This window comes from Vulpes lagopus, chromosome X, assembly GCF_018345385.1.
Source record: "Vulpes lagopus strain Blue_001 chromosome X, ASM1834538v1, whole genome shotgun sequence".
Taxonomy (NCBI): Eukaryota; Metazoa; Chordata; class Mammalia; order Carnivora; family Canidae; genus Vulpes; species Vulpes lagopus.
Genome location: NC_054848.1, coordinates 51,683,601 through 51,703,182, shown reverse-complemented (window position 1 = coordinate 51,703,182; position 19,582 = coordinate 51,683,601). Strand labels below are relative to the sequence as shown.

The following is a 19,582-nucleotide window of genomic DNA, read 5'->3' as shown; positions in this document are numbered from 1 at the left end:
TGATCTCAGAGTTGTGAGATCGAGCCCTGTGGGGCAGGGGACAGAGGGAAGCAGGTACTGGGCACAGGGCATGGAGCCTGCTTAAGTTTCTCTCTCTGCCCTTCCTTCCCTCTCTCCCTCTCAAAAAAAAAAAAAAAAGACAAATTCTTTCCTTGTGGTGACCCACATGTATTCACTCTGAAAGAGAATTCAACCCAAACTTCTGGCTATAATGACATTAAAGTCTGCTTTCTCATTTCTTCTGTCTTTAGTTCATTGTTGAGGATAACTCCCTCTTCCCCTCATCTTTAAAGAAACATATTTCCTTCCAGGGTGTTTGGATGCCAGCACCAGGATTGTGGCTAAAACTGCCCCCAACCTCGAGGCAGTTCTTCCACCTCTGATTTGTACACTATTCTCTCGAGTCACCATGCCCAGTGTTTCTCCCAGTTCATGTCTTTCCTGGACACACCTGCTCCACTCTATTTCACATTCTGTTCTCATCTCATTTCTGCTTTAACCAGCATAGTTTTTTCTCCCAAGTTCACTTTTCAGCCTTTCTCACTGGAGTCCTCTGTCCAGTTTCCTTCTTGGGATCCCCAGTTGTCTACCCTCACTCTGTTAGTATCAAAACGTGAGTGCCCCTGTGTATATTGGTTTCTCTTCCTTCTTTTCCTTCTAGGCAACACTTACTCCTTAAATGCTGGTATGATCAGGGTACTTCTGCTAGTCAGCCCAGCAGGGACTCTTGGCTAAGAATAAGGCTCAATAGCTCCATTATATTTGTTAGACACTTCTGTGTTTACACTGAATATACCAAAATACTAAACTTGCATCCAAAAGGGCTCATTATGCAAACCATCATGGGGGGAGAGGAAGCCTACTTCTGCTGCCCTGGGACACTGAAAACAGACATAACAGGGAGCTGGGGCCTCCTGTGACTGACTCTCAGATCATAATGCAAGTGGGTGGGTAGTAATTACTGCAGTAAGAGGTGTGTGTTGGAATTATTATGCCTCAAAATGAAATATTTGTATGACATTTTTCTGTCATTTCCAATAAAATTAAGAGCTTTGGCGTCTAAATGCTATAACCTTCAAAAGATACAGTCTGAGCACTGCAGTGTTTGTCTATGCACCAGAATAAAGCTTATAAATTAGAATCTGTCAGTCAGAGTTCCCCATGGAAAGGTTATGCTGTACCTGAAAAATGTGTACTACCTAATTAATTCCATTCTGGATTGTAGCTGTAGAAGTAAGAAAATGTGATGGGAGAGACCAGGCTTGGGCCTTCATTTTAAGGCTAAACTCTGATTTTTTTCATGACTCAGTTATAAGAATTCCAGGGGCCTTAAGTCCTTGGTAACATGGGCCTAGTGGAGAGAAAATAGCCTAGGAGAAGACTATCCCGACTACAAGTGGATATAAGTAGCCCATCCAGGGCAGGATGAGGCAGGGAAGAATTGGGGCTACTTTATCACTCACATGATTAGTAATATGAGATTTGGTTATGGAAGAGAGGCACATGAGTGGAACCTGCCCCTAAAGGAGTAAAGCTGAAGTGGGAGGTGGCGATGAGCCCCAGGACTAGAGCTACATGAAACAGGATAACCAGGCAGGAAACCAAGCTTATGCACTGGACAAGTATGAAGTGAGGGAATAGAATATTGAAGCTTAAGGGCTACAAAGATGCTTATGTCTCACTCCTAACTCACCAAGTGTCATTCAATTAGCAGCAAAGAACACTGGCGGAAGCAGTAGACACAATATAGTAACCCGATGCCAGGTACCAGGTCTGAGGAATATAACTTCTTTCCAGACTGCATTGACTGAAAGGTACAAAAATTCTAAGATTCTCTCCACTTTGATTAAGACAGGCTCAGGGTCTGTGGCAGGAAAATGTCTGAGAAAGAGGTCAAGAGTGTAGCAAATTTGGGTGGAAAATTGGACAAGGGGAGAGCTAGGACTTATAACTACCTGGATATTTTCTACCTTCCAACACTTTCTGACACCTACCCTCCACTCCTACTCTTAATTTCAAACTCTAGGGATAGGAGTTAATCACTCCCAGCCTGGTACAGTAATAATAGCATGGACATTGGAACCAGAAACAAATCTTAATTCTAGCAATTTTAGTCATGCCTCCTTTTCTACCCCAAACCTCAATTTTCTGTTCAATTTTCTCATCTGTAAAATGGGAATAATAGTCCCTTCTTTCTTTGCAAATTGGTTGTGAAGAGTCAATAAAATTATGCATAATGAAATCAAGCATAATATCTGATACAGTTATTGGTCTATAAATACTTGTTGAATTGGAATATTTAAGGCAAATTTTGGATCTATTTGATGTACACACTGACCTTAAAACAATTCAAAACTAACTACATCCTCTGACTGACTTACTTTGCTTACCATTACACTCTCTAGCTCCATCCATGTTTTTGTAAATGTCAAGATTTCTTCCTTTTATGGCTGAATAATATTCCATTGTGTATCTGTACCACATCTTTATTCATTCATCAGTTGATGGACACTTGGGCTTCTTCCATAATTTGGCTATTGTAAATAATGTTACTATATTATGAAGGTGTGGAATGACTATATTGTCCCCTGAAAATTATACTACATTGTATGTTAACTAACTGGAATTTAATAAAAACTTTTAAAAATAAATAATGCTGCTATATACATGGGAGTGCATGTATCCCTTTGATTTAGTGTTTTTGTATTGGGAGGTAAATACCCAGTAGTGGGATTACTGGATTGTAGGGTAGTTCTATTTTTAACTTTTTCTATAGGATTTCACTTATATGTGGAATTTAAGAAATAAAATAAACAAAGGGGAAAAAAAGAGAGAGAGAAACCAAGAAACAGACTCTTAGCCATAGAGAACTCTAGTTACCAGAGTTGAGGTGAGTGGAGGCAATGGGTAATATAGGTAATGGGGACTAAGAAGGTACTGTCATGATTAGCCCTGGGTTGTTGAATCACTATATTGTATACCTGAAACTAATATCACTCTGTATGATATTTAAATTACTGGAATTTAAAATAAAATAACAACAATAATAATAAATCTAACTGCATTATTTGGATTGTTTTGTACTGGTACTTAGTAGAAATTAGCTAGAGCTTAAAGGAGAGCTCAGAGATGAAGATTAGGGAAAGGGAGAGAGAGAGAGAGAGAGAGACTGAGATTTGAGAGACTGAAAGAAACTGAACTGGGAAAAAGGAATGGAGCAGTAGAAATGAGAAAGAATAAGAGCATCAGGAGAAGGGAAAGCAATAGAGAGAGAGAAAGAAAAGACAGAATAAGAGAAGAAAGAGGAGGGTATGAGGTAGAAAAAGCAACAGAGAGAGGGGACAGAGATAGGAAGAGAGAGACAAAAAAAGAGACAAAATGAGAAAGAAAGGTAAAGAAAATAAATGAGGGCTTGGAATCAACCAAATTAAGTTACCATTAACTGGGCATAGTTGTCATGTGACTCAGAAATTCCACTCTGACGTATCCACCCAAAAGAAATGAAAACAGATGTCCAGGCAAAATCTTGTGCATGAATGTTATTCATAATAGCTAGAGCATATAAACAACCCAATTGTTCATCGAATGATGGATGGATAAACAAAATGTAGTATGTTCATACAATGGAATATTATTTAGCAATAAAAATAATGACATGCTGACACAGGCTAGAACATGGATGAAACTTGAAAGCAGTAGGCTGAGTGAAAGAAGTCAGTCACAAAGGACAAATACTTTAAAATTCCATTTACATGGAATGTCCAGAACAGGCAAATCTATAGAGACAGAAAGTAGATTAATGGTTGCCTAGGGCTGAGAGAAATAGGTATGGAGAGACTGGAGGGTGAGAGGCTAAGAGATATGGGGTTTTCTTTTGGAGTAATTAAAGTATTTTATAGTTGGCTATTAATGGATGCATAACTCAATAAATATAATTAAAGTTACAGAATTATACTCTTTAAATGAATGAAATGTGTGATATTATATCTTAATAAAACTATTGAAAAAGGAAAACCAAAATCAGGTAGCAGGTTGGATTTTGCCCAAGGGCTATAATTTTTCTGGCTCCTGACCTAGCACATGGACCATTTTCAAAAATGCTCTATATGTGCTTGAAAAGAATATGCAGTCTCCAGTGTTGGGTCTAAAGTTCCATATATGAAAGAAAAAAAAGCTTGTTTAATTTTTCTGTTCAAATCTATACACTTACCATTTTTTTGTCTTCTTAATCTATCAATTCCTGAGTGAAATATGTTAAAATCTCCCCCTATAATGTAAAGTCTGTTAACTTTTTCCTTAAACAACATGGATTTGAACTGAATAAGTATGCTTATATATGGGATTTTTACTTATATGTGGATTATAATCCTGTAAAAATATTTTCCCTTCCTTACGATTTTCTTGGCATTTTATTTTCTCTAGCTTACTTTATTGTAAGAATACAGCATATAATACATACAATATATAAAATATGTGTTAATCTGTTCATGTTTATCAGTAAGGCTTCTGGTCAACAGTAGGCTATTAGTAGCTAAGCTTTGGGGGAGTCAAAAGTTATATGTGAATTTTCAACAGCATAGAGGGGCAGTACCCCTATCCCCTGCATTGTTCAACAGTCAGCTTTAGTTTCACATTTTGCATTATATACTTTGAGACTTGGTTATGAGAAGCATACACATTTAAAATAATGTTATCTTCCTGATAAACTAGACATTCTATCACCACAAATTTATTATATATTTACAGTAATGCTTTTGTCATAGGTTTATTTTATTGGTTATTAATATAAACAGAAAAGCTTTCTTTAGTTGGTATTTGCCTAGTATATATATTTCCATTCTTTGACATTCAAACTTTGGTTATTTTAACAATATTATGTGGATACTTAATAAAGTCTAAAGTTAGCAAAATTCAACATCCATTCATGACAAAAACTCTTAACAATTCTTATATAAAAGATATAGAAGGAATGTACCTGAACATAAAAAAGGCTTATATGACAAGTCTACAGCTAACATCATACTCAATGCTGAAAGGTTAAAAGTTTTTCCTCTAAGATCAGGGACAGGAAGGGGTACCCATTCTCACCACTCTTATTCTCACTACCACTCAACTTAGTACTAAAAGTACTCACTAGAGCAATCAGGCAAGAACAAGAAATAAAGGCATCTGAATTAGAAGCAAAGAAGTAAAATTATCTCTATTTGCAGATGATACAATTTTAAATAGAGAAATTCCTAGAGACTCCACCAAAAATCTGTTACATCTAATTCATGAATTCATTAAAGTTTCAGAGTAGAAAATTAACATTCAAAAATGTGTTTCTATATGCTAACAGTGAATTATATGAGAAGGAAATAAGAAAATTATCCCATTTCCAATAGCATCAAAAACAATAAAATACTTAGCAATAAATTTAACCAAGGAAGTGAAAGATATCTACATTAAAAACTACAAGAAAGGTACGCCTGGGAGGCTCAGTGGTTGAGAATCTGCCTTTGGCTCAGGGCATGATCCCAGGGTCCTGGGTTTGAGTCCTGCATCAGGCTCCCTGCAAGGAGCCTGGTTCTCCCTCTGCCTATGTTTCTGCTTTTCTCTGTGTCTCTCATGAATAAAACAAAAACAAACAAACAAAAAACCTACAAGACATTAGTGAAAGAAATTTAAGAAGACATAAATAAATGGAAAGGTATCTCATGTCCATGGGTTGGAAGAATTAATGTTGTTAAAATGTCCATACTACCCAAAACCATCTATAGACTAAATTCAATATAATCTCTATCAATGGCATTTTTTTTACAGAAGTAGAAAAAAACAATCCTAAAACTTATATGAAATTTTAAAAAGACCAGAAACAGCCAAAGCAATCCTGAGAAAGGAGAACAATGCAGGAGGCATCACACTTCTTGATTTCAAGCTATATTATAGAGCTATAATAATCAAAACAGGCAGTATTGTACTGGCATAAAAACACACAGACCAATGGAACAGAATTGAGAATGCAGAAATAAATCCATGCATATACAGTAGACTAATATTTGACAGAGGAGCCAAGAAATGCTTAATGGAGAAAAGACAATCTCTTCAATAAATGGTGCTGGAATAATTGGATATTGACATGTAAAAGAATGAAACTAGACCACTATCTTACACCGCTCACAAAAATTAACTTGAGATGTATTAAAAACTTAAACATAAGATTATAAACAGTAAAACTCCTAGAAGAAAACATAAGAAAAAAGCTCCTTGACATTGGTTACGGCAATGATATTTTAGATACAACACCTGAGGCAAAAGGAACAAAATAAAAAATTAAAAAAAATGGGACTACATCAAACTAAAAAGCTTCTGCACAGCAAAAGAAATAAGGAACAAATAAAAAGGCAACCCATGGAATAAAAAATGTATTTTTAAACCATATATCTGATAAGGGGTTAATATCCAAAATGTATAAAGAACACTACAACTCCATAGAAACAAATAAATGAACAAAACCCAAAAAATCCCCCAAATAATCTGTTAAAAATGGGCAAATGACCTGAATAGACATTTTTTTCCTAAGAAAATGTACAAATGTCCAACAACAAGTGCATGAAAAAGTGCTGAACTCCATTAATCATTAGGGAAATGCAAGTCAAAACCACAATAAGATATCACTTCATTCTAATACCTGTTAGAATAGCTATCATCAAAGACAGGTAAAACAAATGCTGACAAGAATGCAGAGATAAGAGAACTCTTGTGTGTTGGTGGGGTTATTTGGTATAGCCACTATGGAAAACAGTACGGGGATTCTTAAAAAAATTTAAAATAGAACTACCATATGATCTAGTAATTGCACTACTGGAACATATCTGAAGGAAACAAAATTCTCTGTTGAAGAGATATCTGCATCCCCACGTTCATAGCAGCATTATTTACAATACTTAAGACTTGGAAACAACCTAAGTGTCCACTAACAGATTAATGGATAAAATGTTATATACATATGAGTCTGTATTTTATTGTCTTTCAATACTACACTATGGGTAATTTGTTTGCATATCTCTCATTTTCCTAATTCTCTCTTCAGTTATATTTGATTCTACTACCTATGTTTTAGTTCTAGAGATTCTATTTTATTCTTTTTCACATTTTGAAAAATTTGGCTTGGTTGTTCTGCATAGTTTCTTGCTCCTTGCTTATATTTCAAGCATTTTATAAATATCTTTAATCACTTTAAATAAAGTTAACTTTATATTTTATTTGTGATGGTTCTACATTCTTTGGTCTGTAGGTCTCATTCTTTTTTTTTTTAAGATTTAATTTTTATTTATTCATGAGAGACAGAGAGAGGCAGAGACCTAGGCAGAAGGAGAAGCAAGCTCTCTCCCGGGAACCTGATGCAGGACTCAGTCCTAGGACCCTGGGACTATGCCCTGAGCCAAAGGCAGATGCTCAACCACTGAGCTACCCAGGCATCCCTGTGGGTTTGATTCTGATGCTTATTGTTTTTATGGACTTTTTCAGGGTATCTTGTTTTGTGTGTGTGTGTGTGTAACTTTTGACTATGAGATGCTCTTTTCCTTTGGACCATTATATATAGGAATTTTTGAGGCCTGAATGTATTCTTTCAGGGGATTTGCCTTTGTTATCACCTGTGGGAACTGCTGATCTGAGATCTCAGCTTCTTGTTTTTCAGACTTCATACATGTTGAATTAGGATTACAAAACTCTATGTGGACCACCTATGGCTACAAATTCTCATGAGAGTTTTATTTTTCTTCGTCACCCAGTGCCAAGGTCAAGTGAGGCAGGTTTTCTTGCTATCTCCTTTTGTGAGACAGATTAATTTTTCTTTACTTTTACATTGAGGGTATACCCCTTTAGGGTACCAGCCTTATATGGAAGTTTCCTATAACATTTCCCATCTTGGGCAAGTCCTAGTGTTTCTCTCCTTTTTCTCTCATCTTTTATAGTCATCAATATAGAAATTCAGTCTTCTCAGGGTAACATTTGGCTTTGACACTCATTTACCTCCAGAATTTCTGCTTTCATTTCTTTCTGGCTGTGGATTCTTTACTATCATACTAGTTAAAATATTACTATTATTCTTTAAAGTTTTTATCCAAATTTGAGTTAGTTAACATTCAGTGTACTATTAGTTTCTCTGACCTGCCTGCCACCACAGGATGTTGTGAGGTTCATATGAGATCATAAGTTCTGTGAGTTGAAATGCTGCCAAGGATTTCTATGGCTTCCCTTTAAACTTGAGGTAAAGGTACAAACTCTTTAACACATAGGCCTTCATTGGCTTGCTTATGCCTCCACTCTTCCTTGGTCTCTCACAGCCACAACCTTCTTCCAACTTTTCCCTCAGGCTAAACTATTTGTAGTTTGACTAACAAGGCTGCTGCTATCTCTTGCCTTAAGAATACCTTTTTCTCTACCCTCAGGCCCATCTTCATTCAACTTGGGTCATAGCCTAGGCTGCTCTAAGAAGGGTTCCAATTAGACCTTCCCACTACTCCATGAGAGACATTTTTTCTTCTGTACCCCAACAGAACCTTGAACTTCCCTCACCACAGTACCCATTACATTATATTACAATCGTCTGTGTTTTTGTCTCTCTCACTATTCTGGAAGCTCCATGAGGACAGAAACCATGTCTCTCTTACTCCTGTGTAGGATACATAATGGTTGTACAAATAGTTTGTGAATAAATGAAAGAACAAATGAATGAGGGAATAATTGGATATTGTGCCTCTGTGAAGAATCTTTGCAGTCTTTTGAGGTGGTGAGGTTCTTTCAGAAGTTTCATACCCACTCTTAGCCCTATGTATAAGCATCTAAAGGCCTTAAGGCCTTACTTCCTTTGGGGACAAGTGTCATGATCCAGGTGGCAGGTGATGTGTCTCTCACAGCATCTGCTGCTCTGCTGGCCTATTTTGATCTGAGATTCAAAGCGCCCAATGGGGATTGGGAAGGGAACGGCTATTTGCAGAGTCTGGCTTAAGTTGACTTTTCTTGGTACAGTTTTCCTGGTTGGCAGCCAGCCAGTCCAAGTTCCCCAAATGGCCTTGTCCTTGCTTAAAGTACCCTGAGGAAGTAGTTGAAGGAAGAAGGGAAGTTGTGGCATGAAGAAATGGTGGCAGGAGATTCTGAGAATTTGAATCATCTGCATCTGCCTGTTAACTCAGAAACCTACTTTGTCATACTACAGTGTGTTTTTAAATTTTTCTCATGGCTTCTACAGTTACTTCTCCAGCTTTCCCAATAATTCTCTCCTTTTCTCATCCCACCCTCAGCAATGGCATGAAGAAAACCTCTTGGAGTGGATGGTAGGTGAAGTACGTGCCATGGTTGGAATAGAGATCCCTGAACTGTATACTTGGGAAAAACAGATGAGAAGCAGAGGATCTCTCATCAGGGGTCTGAACCAGTGTGCAAAGGGATGGTAAAGATTCTCAGGTGCCCTGCCACCCAGGCATGCTGCCTGCAGGCATATGAAGAGACGGTAAGCTGGGTGTTTTAGGGCTAGTAACCTTGCCAAGGGTCCTAATTCGCAATAACATTCAATAATTTTTTGGCCTGGCTTCCTCATGTGAAGAATGTTTGGGCTAGTTGCTAAAACCCCTTCTAGTTTTAAAAGGCAGCAATTATCAATGAAAGGTAGCTTAATCTTGTCTGAGGGACGGATGTGAGAAGGCTGGAAGGTAGATGTGATAAGTTAAAGCCCCAGACTGGCCTGGCCTAAGGCACTTAATAGGCTGTAAACTCACTGAAAGCATGGACTGTGGCTTACTTAACTCCTAAGTATCTCTGCTACTTATGAGATCATCTACATGGTAAACAAATTATTTCACTTTTGAGCCCTTTCCCCATCAATCAAGAGATTGACAGCATCTGTAACACAGGACTCAAATGTTGTTTTGACCCTCTTCTCTCCAGGTGTTCATTAACTTTTTGTTGAGTACAAATATGGGGATTTTAGTTCCCAAACTATGTCTCTTGGGGATAATGAAGAGCCCATTCCTTTCCCCTTTTATGTCATGATTAACAAAGGTGTTACTACTGTAGTTTGCAATAAGCACAATTTCGATATTGGAAGGGGCTTCCCATTTCATTCAGTCTTATTCTACATTTTTAGATACACTCATTTCATAGATGAGAAAACTAAGATCTGGAAAAGGGCAAAGAGTTGCTCAGTACCATATAGCAAGTAAATCAGCAGGTCAGAATCCTATCTATACACTAGCTATATGACTATGAGCAAGTCATATATTGGACCATATATTGGAGCCTCTGGGCTCCTTTAATACACCAAATATCCTTGTTCTCCTAACCTCTGTGTTCTGCTATCCCTTGGAAAATGCATGGTGGAAGCTAACAACCTTGTTACTTTAGGCAGGAACTGAGTGGTTAATAAAACCAAGTAGGGTGGCTGTTAGACCACTCTCTGTAGGTACAAAAGAAGAGTACCAAACAATGGTGGTCAGAGAGGTCTTATAGAGGCAGGCTCTGACACACATAACCAACCCACAAGCATACACATTCTCTATTACTTAGACACACATATCAGCAAAATCTCTTGTTTTCTCCTTCTCTCCATCAAGCACTGTGTTCAGGAATAATTTGAGAAAGCTATCCACTCTGAGGTGGCCAATGACAAATATATCTCAACTTGGGATCCTGTTCAGGGGTTCTCACATTTTAATAGGGAACAAAGCAAGAGCAATAGTCTCACCAGCTGGGTCACACACATTCTCAGTGAATCCCTAGCCTGGGCCCATAGAGAGACATGGTGACAATCCCTATTCTAGGGAGGACACTGAGGCACAGGGAGCTTTCATATTATTCCTTAATGCATCTGTCACACCTCATTGATGGTCTATATCTTAAGCTCAGAAATTCAACCTGGGATCTCATTTTGGTATCCAAGCTGGGAGGAGACAGGAGGCCACCTTGCCTAAACCCTTAAAAACATCAAAGAGAGCTGGTTCAGATTTTACTTGGGTGGTCAAGGACGATAGAGTTCTGGAAAAACAGTGAGAATATGAACATGCCCATTCCTTATCTGAAGCTTGGCAAGAACTGGGCAGTGAAGCTCCCAATCATTTTATGTTCCCATAAGGATGAAGATGAGGGTTAACAGCTGGGTTTTGTGTGTATTTCCACTGGTTGACAAGCTCAGGGTTTGATGCAAGGTTGTAATGGGTCATCAGGGTCCGTTTGTGCTTTCTTAGCCCAGACTTTGATATTTTGGTGGTCTCAGTTCAACTTATTCTAGGGCCAACTCAGGGCATATTTATAACCCTTGTGCAAAGATTTTTTAAAATATGTGAAAATCAACATAGCATAAAAGGCCACTGGGCATGGTACCAACTCTTGACTTCAATAAAGACAGCCAATAAAAAAGAGCTAATTAAAAATCTCTGATGACATCCCCCTGAAATTTTAGATGGTTTTATGTTTTAACAAATTAACAGTAATGATAAGAGGACATTAGCAGCTTTTCTCGAGTCTCTTTGTTAATAATAACTTGAGCCTGCAGCCACAACAGGGGCCGTGGCCAAGTTTTAACTGGCGGACCAGCAAGCCAGTATTTTACAAATGGATGATATTTCTGAAAGCAGAGACAGAGACAAACCCAGAGTCACACATGTATTCCAACAAACAAATTTCTGCCATTTTTAATTGTATTTAGAGCAACAAAAGATTCCAAGATTACAAAAAAAGAAGAGAGCACTAGAGCTTGGGGCTGGTCCTGCTACCCAGTGGAGGCCAAATGCCGCTCTAAGAACCAGTCAAAAGAACTTTTTAAGCCCCATCAGAACTTTCAAGCAAAATTATTGTTTCTTTTTAAAAACATCTTTATATGATGCTTTCTTTTTTTCTTTATTTTTTCCCTCAACATTGAAAATTAATTCTTACATCTGGTTACATTGTCTGTTCCCTCTTGCTGCCAAATTAATCTCAAGGACAGCACAAGAATGTCACATCTGAGGCACTCCCTAATCAATGTTCCAGTCTAGGGGAAAGCAGAAAGGTGTCATGAATGGTGAGGGGACTCTTTTGTTAGCTTGGGTTATCCCAGTGGTGGCTACTTTCAGCACCTGAGGAGCTTATGGGACAGGACAATCCCACAGGCACTTCACTGCAGGACAGTTAGCACCAAGGGCTAAGGTTGGGAAAGACTGTAGGCCTGGCCTGCCTGCAGTGCAGGGGAACAGAGTCCCAAAATGTAAAGCAGCAGCCAGGGAGGGCACCACCCGGGCAGCAACATTTTAGGAACTTCTTTCCTTTGGGGTATGTGTGTTTCAGTTTTTGGGGGCCCATGGAATCTGCAGCCATGAGATAGCCTCATCAATTAGTACATGTGGGGGCTGTTCTAGGCTAGCAGGACTACTCAGTCCATAGCTTTGCATTTAATTCCATAAAAGGCTAAGAGACAAGTGAGGTAAAGAAAGGGTTCAGCACCCCCACTATACTGAATTGGGGTTGGTAACCCATCAATGCATATTACCTACTTTCTGGCTACGTCAAATGGGGATAAATCAAAACTGTGCCAAGGCTGATTTTCCCTTTAAAATGATGTCTACCTGCTAAATGGGGAAAACTTATCACTAATTTCTGGGGGAAGGAACATTCCAAGTGGCTTGGTACCTCAGCTTAAGCATCTGAAAAGCAGGAGTGACTAATGTAGAGTTTTCTGCCTTCACCTAGGAAATGGTTTATGGTTGGGAAGCTCTGGGCAGCAGACCCCAGGGTCAGTTTCTTAATTGAAGCCAAACATCCCTACCCAAGGGCAGAGATGGACCTGCATCTACAGAGATACAACTTCTAGTAAGTACACTGACAGTTTTGTAACAGATAAAAACATATTTTCATTGTCAAAATCTTTACAGAACATATCCAAAACCAAAATTAGAGCACACAGACACCCAGTAGCAAGAGCACCTCAATCATAGGTGAGTGAATTGTATAAAATTCGGAGCACTTGCTCCAGGTTCCCAAGTGTAGGAAACTGCCCTTTTCTCACAAGGATGTTGAAGAACAAAGAATGTTCTTCCCTCTTCCAACGCTCAGGTCCCATTAGGGGTCTCTGGTTAGTCATTCGGGTGGGCCTTTGGCCCCAAGCCTGGGCCTTCCCTATGGGAAATCCCAGTTGATTCCAATGAATCTTCACCACCCTTTACACATTCATCTGTCTTGGGCTAGTAAAGTGCAGTACATCATGTACCCTATCCTGTCCTCCCCTATGGGTAAGGCCCCAATAGAGGTAGAGATCTCTTAGCTATCTGATCAACCCAGGTATCTTGTCCATTCTGAGAGGGCTTCCAAAGTGTCATTGTAGCCTCTCTCATAAGTACATGGTATCAGTTATGACCTGGAACCAAATATAAAGGTGCAGAGAAACATAAAGCTGTCAGAACGCATTATATCTATACATATATAATTCAATTTTGAAACATGGATACAAATACTAATTTACAATATATTTCAACCTTCTGCCTTAAACCCAAGAGAGCTTTTTGTGTCATCCAAAGTGGGCAGAAATGAGAATTTCTGCCTGCTGTCCCTTTTGTGCAAAATCTAGTCCTTTAAATGCTCCCCTTCTCATCAAGGGCTTCACATCTTCAGATATGCTAACATGGGCACTAGCAAACACAGTGGCCAAGACAGCTTCATTTCCAACCATGCAATAATGGAGCTTTAAGAATTTGCTCAGCAACTACTAGAGAAAAAGAAAGCTAGTTATGCTTATAAAATCACTTAGTGAAGGACCTATAAACTCAGTTTTTTTCAAAATTATCTTTCACTTTGCTAAACATGTATATCGTTTGGGGGAAAACCCACAAACTCTTATAAGTCAATGAACAACAAAGTCCTTTAGTCTGTCTGTCTTTGGATAGTTTACCAAAGAGGCACTAATGCTTGCTCCCTCCATGCTCTTAAATTTTGGTATCTTAGCAGATACAGTGTAATCTTTGGTTACATAATGTGATGTTTTCATCTCTTTGTCTTTTTTTTTTAATGCTTTCAAAGATTTTCAAAGAGATTAGTGGTGAGAAACAGACCTGCCTATAAAAGGCAGCAGGGGTATAAACCTCCTTTTACAAGAAAATGCACATACTAAATGGCTTATTTTGATTTTCAGTTTGGGATCTGATCCTGTGCTTTAGCATTCCTGGTTCCCATGACCCCTTACAGGGGGTTGAGCACAAAGGCCACTCTTTTGGTCCAGTGCCCTCTCACCTGGGGAACTGGCACAAGATAATTAGTAGTCAGCCTCTTGTTTCCCCAGAGCCACACAGGGATAGTTATAGGGCTGTCTGCAGAGTCTTGTGAAATGCAATCCTGGCACAGGGATGGGAAGGGGTCGAGGGGAGTGGCTTGGGCTTTGGAGCCCCACAGAATATCAAGAGAGCAAAGAGGGCAAGGCCATGTCTATGCTGTGGCTAATGAAACAAACTCTTAGAAGCTACTCGAAGCTCAAAATTAGGTCATTCGTGTAGTGTCACTATCAGGTGGATGATGAAACTACTTTCTCTTAAAGTGCAAATAGAAATACCTCTTGCTATCTATGCATATATGTATTTAGAAGTAGAATATGGACAGGGAGGGACTCTAGCATTAGCACATTATTTCTCAACCTGAAATCACCTCAGCAACTATCCAAAGGACAAAGCAAAGCTTTTTTCTCTTTTTTTTCATGCCAGTGAACATATATAAAAATATATGTATTCCTGATTTTCTTTTTCAAAGATAAATGACAGAATACTTTGAAAAATTCCATTCTCATTAAAAAAATAACGAACTCTCCAAGAACAATGGTATTGTCTGTGGCACAGATAAGCTATGGAACAAAGAACCCAACCCTCATCTCAGCTCAGAGGCCAGGCCCAGAAGAGCTGCCAAATGAACAAGAGCTGAAACTGCCACAAGACTGTTCTTTGACCACAGAGTTTGTGACTCTCTGGCAGCACAGATGGGGTGTTCTCCCTGGTGCTCCTTCTTTTTCTCTTCCTCATTCTATTCCCATTGAGCACTGCAGATTTCTTTGGAGATAGTTACCATTACTTGTCTGGGAGGGATCCTCATCTTTCCACTCACCAGGTGAATGGATCTAGGTGGCCAATCCTTCACAGGTGAGTACAATGTACCAACCACATTAACTCTGTACAGCAGAGTGCATGCAAAATGAGATTTCTGTCAATTACACTGGCTAGAACATCAATGGCCAAAAGGAAAAAAAAATCCCCTTTTCTCTGTGGGAGAACAAAGCCAAGCTAAGATCTCCTTCACTCACTGAAACCCCAGTGCAAAAAAACACTGGGCCTAAACCCTGGTTCAGGCTGTTTTTTCCCTAGTCTCGCCATTTGGAAATTCAGAGTAATTTAGTTGTTGCTGCTTTTAATTACACTGCTGTTTCACTGATTTTTGGCTTTCACAAATGCAAAACATATATATTCATAAAGACAAGAGTCACAATTGGGAAATCCATAAAGGTGAAAAATTTGGTAGTCAACAGAAATAAAAAGGAGAGCATCCAGTATTTACAAGGAGAGATATTAGAATGATATAATCAAATCCATGTACCATAAAAGATGAAAATCATTTTAAAACAGATGTAAAGGAACTATTAAACTATAACCTAGTGTAACTAAAAATAGTGATGGGTTTTTTCTTTGTTTTGTTTTGTTTAAAACAGCCAGAAGTAATCTCATGAGCTTACATAAGCCAAATGATGATGTCCTAAAAAAAAAAACAAAAAAACCAGAATTTGTCTATCCTACCTCAGAAAGAGAACCTGTCAGCTTTAGTTTTATCCAGCAATCTTGGATTGGTGTATCATCCATCTTAGGTTCCCCTGTCTCTTGTTATTTAAAGAAGCTGTTTTGCAAGTTCATTTGGCTATTAATATCAACACAGAAACCAGGGGAGGAAACCCATGTAGATAGTAACATGTCACTCAGAAACTACCTTCTTAATAAGTAGAGTGAAATGGGCAGCTTGGCAACTGGCCCCTAATTTCTTGTGTTTAGCAGATGAACATAAGAGCTAAGTGAGGAAGCAGTTGCCAAGATGAGAAAGTAGGTGGACATTCCCCCTGAACTCAGGACTGGGGGTGGGGGGCAAAGTCAGCAAAACAGAGGTGTGCCAAAGGACCATATGAAACCAGTGTTCCAGGAGCACACCCTGAGTTCATGGATGGCAGCCCATTGGAGCCATGCCAACCAGACCTTTCCAAAGGAGGTCATGGTTCTGTAGTATAAATGTTTCAGTCTCCCTCTGGCTGAGAGGCAGTAACAAAGGTGGGGGGCGGTCTGAGTGAGTATGGCCAATGTCAAAGCCCAGAATCAGCAGTGGAGGAGAATGATGCATAAACTGACCAGATGGTGCCCATCTGGCTTTAGATTTTGCCTTTGAAGACTTTAGTTTAGTAGTCAGTCTCCTCTTATTTCTTCTCTCTTCTTCCCAGGACTTCTGCAGGTGGACATGCTAGGTGGCAACAACAGCATATACAGGGTTTCTGGTTCTAGCGCCTTCATTCTTCTCACCCTGGTAATTGAGTTTTCTCTTTAACCCTGACCTGCATAGCCCCTTTAGCTGCTCTGAAGGAAGAAGTAAGTATTTCTCCACTTGGTGGGAAGGTATCATCTCTAGGGTACAAGGGCAAGACGCCCAGCTTGTCCAATCCCATCGATGCCTTCTTTCCAGTTTGTCTAAGGGCTCCAGAAATCTGAGAGTTGATGAAAGATATCTGGTAAGAAGTCTTTGAGCCTACTGGCATCTAGAGATAGATAAAGACTGCTGGCTTGCTAGCTTTCTTGGTGGTAGCAGCTCTTAGCAGAGTCTGTGAATGGGCCCAAATAAATGGACAAGTATCACCAATATGGCTGTAATACAGTCTGGTGAGGTCCAGGCCCACAAACCACTGAAGGACAGGTAAGAAGGAGCTCTCACAGGTGCATATGGAGTCAAGCGTAAAACATTCAGGTCTTTTAAAGGTAAGAGAAGAGAGTGATCAAATCTTCAGTGCCCTAAGCAGGAAAACAATCAATGTATCGATTCTTTTTCCTCTGACTCCAGCCCCAACCTCTTCCCTGACCCACAAATGGGAAAGCAGACCTGTCTCTGGATAAGGCCTTCCAAAGGGTCAGATCTCTCCTTTCTTTCTTACTGGTCTGACTCTTCAGTGGAAGTGGCCAAGTTGTGGCAAAAGAGAACATTCAATTCAAAGCTCTTAGAAAAGCTTATTGAAAGTCAATTTGAGGGTGGAGGCAGAGGGTGAGAGAGAAAAAGGCTTGGTTGGAGGGGAGGCGTTCACATGCAGACACATTTTCAAACAAGAAGCACATTTTCAGTAAGATAAACTGGACTGCAGTTAAGCAGTCTAGCCATCAGGGGCCAAGGCTGTGGGCAGGTACTGGTGATCCACCTCTCCTCTTAGTCCTCTCTTAAATCTGTCTCTCCCCTCCTAACTCATCTCTGGGGTCATCCTGCCCTCTAAAGGCAATAGCCATTGGCAGAAAATAAAGTCTCCCAGGGAGGCTGAGCTGGGGGTGGGGGGCGCGAGAATAGTGACTCCCTATGGGCTTGCGATTTTCACCTTATTCTAGTCATACTGTTGGCCTCTTTGGGGGAATTGTGTTTGTTTTCTTTTAAGAGGAAAAGAAACCCTACAGGATTTGGGGTTTCAGGATGGTTGTTTGTTTTCATTTTTGTTTTCCCAGATACTCAGCTCTCTAAACTTCCCGTGGCATTAGGTGAGTAAATGTTTGTGTGGCTGGCACACAGTGCAGTGCTATAAACAAGCACAACTTGACACTGGGCCACATGAGGATCATCACAGAATTAAAGAAATACAACACCATTCAAAACACAGATAAGAGCCATGGCAGGGATCAGAGTCTGAAAGTGCCATGGGAGGATCAGACAGGGAGGTAAAAAAAAAAAAAAAAAAAAAAAAAAAAAGGAAAGGAGGAAAGTACAGCAAATAGAACTCAAGAACACCTTCATGACAGACTGTACATCAAAAGAGGAAATTCCCCAAGGCACTGCAGAGTTATAACAGGCAGAAGATATCTGAAAAGAGGAGCGGGGGTGGTGGTGGTGAGAAGACAGGGGCTTCTAAAGCTTCACTGTGTGTGGAAATAGATGGGCTTGACTTTCCCAGAAAGAATCTTGGGCACTTGCACGGAGATGATTTCTGCCATCATTTCTGGAAAGTCCACGCTCACCATGTGGGACTTGATTAGCAGGTCAAAAGTGAACTGATGCAGCTCTCGAGCAATCTGTAGGGGAGCAATAAAGAGGAGAAAACAAGCTTGACAAGGAGTTGGCTTCGGTCAGGCTCTTCCCCCCACCTTTAATTTCTTCCTCCTTCCCTGGCCCCGATCCTCCCTGTCTCTACATGTTTGTGTTCGTGCATGCGTACACTAAATGGTCCCCAGGGAGTTACTGGGGGCTCCCAAGAGATCTCTTACACAACTGCAAGCTCTCTGACTCAGGACTGCATGTTCCTCCTTCCCGGCATGTGCATGAGAATGCACACATGTGCACACCTACATTCTCTTCCTCCCTCTCTCACACAGACACACAGACACACACACACATATACACACGCGTACAAACATACAAACATACAAACGTGATTCAAGGAAGAGGGGAAAAACATTTAGGTCTGTTTTGTCTGCCTAGAGAATTTATCTGCTCTAAGCCCTTTCCCTGAGTCCCAACTGCTCTGTTCTCAATTCCTCCACCTCTTTCACAACATCCAGGGGCATTGTGACCCATGTTCCTTTCTTCTCCATTGCATTTGCTTCCTGGGCCACATTCATATTCAGAGGAGAATGGAAGCACCACCCAATAAGAGGTGCCAGATCCTAGAAGAGTATATGATCACTTAGCTCTATCAAGTTGCTTCTCCCTGACAAAGCACCCTCCATCATTTGCTTACAGGTTGCACAGAGTCCAGGAGCTTGGTGAGCTGGTAGAAGCGCCTAGAGCAGGATGTGGGATTTTTTCTCTTGCAAGCAATGATACGATCAAGTTCCTTGATGTAGTTCATTCGAAGTTCATCAAAGAATTTTTGATTTTTCAGCCCATCCACTGGAACTGATGTGGGATGAAGACAGAATGGGGAGGAGAAGCATGCCCACAAAGAAGCATTAGACAAAGCACCAAGTTTTCTGACCACAAACTTGACTCCCACCCCCACAGGGAGGGAACCATCTACTTGGTTTCCTGTCAGTTGAAGTCTGTATGCCTGGGTCCTTCAGTCAGCCAAGAAGTTCTAGACAAAAGGCTAGCTGGACCCAACTGGAAGGGCATCAAGTAAATACAATTTACTGAGCCTTTCTTTTTTCTAGTCTTCTTATCCACACCTTTCTTTGAATCTGTGGTTTTACAATGTCACAGTCCAGCTCTGACTTAGACAATTAAAATATATAGCTTTGAATATTAAATGTGGCCTATCTTTTTCCTTAAGGGGGCTAAGACAGCACTCCGTTTAGAAGAGACATTAAAGAAAGATTACTTGGCTGCCTAACAAACCCTACCTGGGTTGCTTACATGGAACTCCTACTACTGGCAG

At 39.9% G+C, this 19,582-nt stretch overlaps 1 protein-coding gene across 1 annotated transcript in view; it reads right to left on the bottom strand.

The window, feature by feature from the left end:
* Positions 1-11,646: 11,646 nt before the first annotated feature.
* Positions 11,647-19,582, bottom strand: part of AR (androgen receptor) — a 194,426-nt gene continuing 186,490 nt past the window's right edge. The window contains exons 7-8 of the mRNA XM_041740757.1: positions 18,947-19,104; positions 11,647-18,281 (exon numbers count right to left, since the gene is read on the bottom strand). Of these exons, the coding sequence (XP_041596691.1) occupies positions 18,126-18,281; positions 18,947-19,104 (314 nt within the window). The 3' untranslated portion in view covers positions 11,647-18,125. The remainder of the gene's footprint in view (positions 18,282-18,946; positions 19,105-19,582) is intronic.